The following is a 5,889-nucleotide window of genomic DNA, read 5'->3' on the forward strand; positions in this document are numbered from 1 at the left end:
ACACATTATGGTTTTTGAAAGAGGGGGGGGGGGGGTGAGAAGAAATCAGACCATGGCAGTACCCAAGTCTTCTAATTTACAGGTGAAGAAAATATCAACAAAAGTTAATTCAGGACAAAATGATTATCATCTCGCTCAATGAGAGCTCATCCCTTCTCAGCAGGTCTGGGAATCTCTGGTTATCCAGAATGTGAACAGGTGACCCAAACACTATTGATTTAATCTGGAGACATCTGTGCAGGGACTGAATGACTCTTGGTCCATGATGCTCATCCAAGACTAGTAACTTCTGGTGTCAGCAAAATTAATTAAGCTAACAAGTAAACACTTTCTTCTGAGATGGGGGAGAAAGGGATGGCCATGAGCTGGGATACTGAAGCAGTTGTTTACAGGAATCCCCACAGAGCTAAATAAAGCCAGCAGTGCTTGTATCCACAGTGGGGCGGATGGTTCACAAGGACAAAGTGTCACTATCTCTACCTAAACTCCTGTGCTTCCAATGGGAAGAATCTTTTCTGGAGTGAATAGACTGAAGCCCTTCCCAATGATATAGCTAATGAAGCTCTCCTAGTACCCTCAGAGTAGTGAATGAAAAAGGACAGTCCTCATGAAAAGATGCAATGCATGTGAATATGCTTGGAAAACCAAGTAAATGAGTTTTCAACAATACCCTCACAGTAGGAATTTCCTTCAAGATTATACTGTCTGGTAGCTGCTAGACTAAGTCTGGGATAGTATGCTGTAAGGGAGACCAAATTGGAGAGACAGGGATTTGGTCTGGAGAAGACAGAGGATTTGTGAAATCCCTTCTTAGCATCTGATGAAGTAAGCTGCCACTTTCAAAAGCTTATGCATCTCTGATTTAGTCTATAAAAGGTGCAAATCTATCCCATCTTCTGCTCAACTTTGGACTAACACAGCTCATTATCTCTGGGAAATTCAGGAAGACATTGTTAATAGTATGCAAGCTACTAGCAATGATGTTAGGTTGCAACACAAGTATGTAACCTGCATTTTGTAAAGGAGCACTGAAAACACTCCTGAAAGGATTACAGTCTTTTTTGTGCTGAATGCAGCATCACTGGACCAGTGAGAAGATCAGAAGGAGTAACGGCCTATAGTAGGGGTGGCAAAGCTGTGGCTCCGGAGCCACATGCAGCTCTTTATAAGTTAATATGCATATCCTTGAATCTTTACACAAGCATACAGTGACCAGCTTCAATTTGGAAATACACCTCCATCTGGAAGCTGGTCACTGTGCTTGTGCAAAGATTCAAGGAGACACACACTAACTTCTGAAGAGCCACAGGTTGGCCACCCCTGGGGGTTTAGGGAGGATTCCCTGAATACTCTGTATACGCCACCCATCCTTGCTCACATCTGTACTGGACAACATTTATTCTGGACCCCACAAAAAGCACAGCAATCCCCTCTGATGACAATATAAGCCAATGTAGCACATCCACTAAACACTCTTGAGGGACTATCCAGTTAAACTGTAACCTCTGATTGGGTAGGGGAGAGGATAAGAGAAGACCAGGAAAAGGGACAATCCATTTGTCTTTTGGAGTGAAACTCTGTCTATGCCCAAGGTTCAGTTCTGTAGCACAGGTCCAAGGGGTTACTGCATGCATAGACTGATGATAGGGAGGGAAGTAGCAAGTGGCAGAAACTGTCAAATTCAAGGATCCAAGCACAGCTGCTACAAAAAGCAGTTTTCTGTGGTACAAATGCAGCAGATGGGCTGTGATGCACTTCCAGGACTTACAAAGGACTCCAATTGCCAAAATTGTGAGCAAGCATCTCTCGTCTCTCTGGCTTTCATAAGAATAGGTAATACTCAGTCTCCATGCTAGAAGACTATTTCTGTAATTGAGGGGAAGTTCTTCTGAGGTATATTTGCAAAATTATGCCATCTTATCCCACACAGTGTTCCCCCCTCAGGCCTTCTACTGTGGGAACATTTAAAAATCAAATCATGAATAAAATATTCATAGCCTACCTGTCACATGCCTGACACATCCCTACCTCCTAAACACATTAATTTTAGCTACTATAAAACTGTCCTTGTCCATGAAAAACAGACTCTATTACTGCAATGTATTTGTGCTAGAAGAGACAGAGACATCCTATTTTGACTTTTACTTTGAGAGCAATGAGCAGGAGCTCCTGTTAAAAAGATACAGTTCAATTTCTAAAGAAAGGAGAGTATGCCAAAGCCATACCATAACACAACCCAAGATTTCATCTTTAGTGAATAGTGCCAAATTGCAAGGCTCCCATTGCCTTCAAGTGTTACAAGTTTGAGTCCATCAGGATTATAAAGGCAACTGGGATAAATGCATGTAAATGCCAATTAATGATTCACAGATTTTACAAAACCACAACTCCCACTCACTCCTTACACAATGTCTTCAGATATCTAGAAGCTGGTAACAATTTTTTTTAGTTAATCATCTTCTAAAGTCAACCCTCCTTACAAACACTGAAGGCATTCAAGTTTTAACATGAATGATGCACATGTCATTTAATGTACCAACAGGATTTTTCAAGTGTTTAAGACCGTGTCTATCTGGAAAGTTTTTTCTCTCTCTCTCTCTTTTTTTTTTTTAAGGGGGGGGGGGGTGTTTCCTCCTTCTGCTCATCCAGATAAAGTTAACTGAACTGAAAGAGGGGCATTTACACTGCTTTATCAACAGTGACTTGATCTGTCCCCCTTGTAAATCAGAACATCCATGCCACTCTGAGATTTTTTTAAAAATGTACAACTTACTGCACAGGTACCCATGGGAAAAATGTTTCACTGCTGGCTCAATGCATTAAAGGCTGTTTATCAGGGTTGGCAGAGAAATGTATCAAGATCTACTGGAATTTTAAGACTTGGGTCAAAATTGGGTCAAACTCCCATGATTTCTTTCACTTTGACATACAAATATACTTTTTTTTTTTAAAGCCAGAATTCACTGTCAAGTTGTCTTACTTTCAAACAAATTTCCAAACCATCACCAAGCAACTTGGAGAGAGTATCATTAATACAAGCAGGGTATTCCAGATGTATTGGCAGGCAAGCAGGATCTGGGGAGGATGGAAGACTGTCACTCTTAACTGCTGTGATGATACAAGGATCTTGCTAGAAGAAGAGCGACTACTTCTGTGGCTATTTTTGCATTACATTTCACAGGCCTGTAGTATTTGTTGGAGCTCTACTTCCAGTCCTGAACAACCTGCAACAACTGTTAAGATGAACAACGTTGCACACCTGCAGTGACCAGCAGAGATGGCAGACAGCTACTTCCATGGAAAATCAATATAAAAATTCAATCTGGAGTTGTAGTACAGGAGTGTCTCACCTCAGTGTACAGAAGAATGTATCCACTACCACCAGAATCACTACATCTAGTAGTACTGGCCTGTAGTTGATCAGCCTGATATTAGTAATCAGGTACAAGAGTTGTTTTCATGAAAATCTGCACTGCTGTTTAGACTTGGATCGAAGTTTGGCAATACCAGTAGGTTAGTGACATCTTTGAATATTGGAGCTATTAGGAGAACCCACACACTTCTTATCTGTCTACCAGCGAGCTTGGGATTTATCAAGAGAAAGAGATAATGCTCTATAGTCATTGGGGGCCTGGGGAAAAACTGTGAAAGGATAACATTTACATGGGGAGGTGTGGAAAGGTCCATCATGACATAAATAAAACTTCCAGTGAGCAACCTACAAAAAATTAAAGGGGGGAGGCCATGCATATACACAGTAAAAAAAAACAAAACAAAAAAAAACAAAAAAACCCCCAAAGAAAAACACACCCACACAACTTTTTGCTCCCAAAATAAATGCAGATAAAAATATTGTGGTGATTCCAGTTGTTACGTAAGGTTAGGCATGCAGTATTTGCTTTCTTCACTTACAAAGCCTTTCTCTGAGTAGCTGCAGAATGACAAGGGAGTACATTTTTATGAAGGTTATATGGGAGGCAAGAGTCTGAAGACCAGGCAGGAGAATTCTGTAATGTATCTGCCTCATATTATAGATGCTTGCTGTGTTTTACAAATATCTGAAAAATAAGCAAGAGCCTCAAAGAATGGGGGAGAGAAGTAGAAAGACTTCTGGAATATTGGCTGCTTCCAGCTGCTAAAAAACAGAAGCTGATTGAATTAGCTATTAGATAAAAATGCCAAAAAACCTACTGAAGCACCCAATCTATACAGATCTAGCAAAGCACGGTTTTTTAGGATTTTTTGATTGGTTTTTTTAATGTCTGCAAGTAGCTATTATGAATAGTCGGAGGGGATGTTTCTAATGTGCTTCAGGGTCAAAGTAGTAAATTCAAGGAAGCTCATTTTAATAATAGGGATAGGAGGGAAAAAATGAATATAATCAAGGAACAAATACAATGCATTGTTTACTGTGAATTTAATTTTATTGGGAATGGCCATCCTCTGTGTGAACTGTACTTTAATAAAAACTAAGTATTTAGCACATAACAAGACAGTGCAAACTTAAAAAGAACTAAAACAGTGCAGAAACAGCTAAAACGTAGAGTGACCACATGCTAGTGGCAAATGGGGGTCTCAAAAATGTGAAAGGATAGTAGAATCAAGAGAATATTCCCTTGTCTTGGGGATGGATGCAGAGACCTACCTGTACCTTGCAGTTGGGGGAAAAGAAAGGCACCAAAACAAAGTTAAATTAGGGTGTTAAGTATGAGTGCAGTACAACAACTTCCTCCAGTAAACTTGTCCAATTCTGCATCATGACCAACATACTTTCCTTTATGTCCCTTTCTCTGTCCAATCAGTCCATGCTGAGATGTTTTCAAGGAAGCGCACACACCCTAACCTCCTCTCTCTCATGCTTGTCCTACAGCATGAATCCTTCCTTACATTCTTCTGGGTTTTTTGCAATCTGCTGGAACCGATTTATGAGGCAAGTAAACTTCTTCCTTTGGCTTCTCTCTCTTCTTTCAGAGTTTGGCAAGATAGCTGCCAGCATCCCTCTCCACGTGCACTGTGCCATGCCAAGTACTAAGAGAACACAAAAACCACAGAAGTAATTACCATATCATTATACTAGCCACTGTACTATGGATGATAAAATGTTATTTCTCTAAATGTTTTCAGTTTTGGAATTCTATCTTATTCTGCTCTTCCCGACCTTGAGGCATTCTTAACTATTAAACTGCGTGGGTGTCTTCAGGGTGCAGGCACATAACACTAGCTACACTCCTGCAACTTGCCTACACTTATGAATACCTCTGAGTTACAGCCCAAAAAGGCTGAAAAGGGTTTTGCCTCTGAAAGGGACAACCAGGAAGAGATGGAACACTTATTTAACTAGGGCAATGGACCAAACTACTGCTATAGTTGAAAAGAAACATTACTGACAGGGCTACCCCCAGCATTGTAACTGCCTTGTAGTGTACATGCTAAACTAAGCTGCTACTGTGGCTTAAATTCATTTATAATATTGGCTGATCAGGAAAAAATATATTGTATAATGCAGAGGATTTCACATCTGTGATGCACATCCTATGCTGTGTTTAACAATGCAAGGTACTGCGAAAAAAGAGTGCTTGGTGGGAAACTAGACATCTTTTATATCTGGTGCATCTGCAAATGCCCAAGAATCTGTACAGCATGAGACTCCTAGAAGCTCTTTAACTACAAGTGACCAACTCTCCTCATTTAAAACTTCACATGTATGAAAATGCTACTTCTATAAAGGTCAAGGCAATAATTTAATGGAAATTTAATTAATTTTGTACTAATATGGGGCTGTCAAACTGGCAGTCTGCGTACTGCATGTGAGGGGTTAAACGCAGAGCACACCGACTCCCGGCCCAGGCACCACTCCCATCAGTTTCCTATTCTTGCTGGGGGGGGGGG

At 40.6% G+C, this 5,889-nt stretch overlaps 1 protein-coding gene across 1 annotated transcript in view; it reads right to left on the bottom strand.

The window, feature by feature from the left end:
- The window catches only part of BRAF (B-Raf proto-oncogene, serine/threonine kinase), a 148,661-nt gene that overhangs the window by 32,987 nt on the left and 109,785 nt on the right, over positions 1-5,889 (bottom strand). The window contains exon 8 of the mRNA XM_006019543.2: positions 4,200-4,204. Coding sequence (XP_006019605.2) covers positions 4,200-4,204 — 5 coding nt within the window. The remainder of the gene's footprint in view (positions 1-4,199; positions 4,205-5,889) is intronic.

The sequence above is a fragment of the Alligator sinensis genome, unplaced genomic scaffold, assembly GCF_000455745.1.
Source record: "Alligator sinensis unplaced genomic scaffold, ASM45574v1 scaffold74_2, whole genome shotgun sequence".
Classification (NCBI taxonomy): domain Eukaryota; kingdom Metazoa; phylum Chordata; order Crocodylia; family Alligatoridae; genus Alligator; species Alligator sinensis.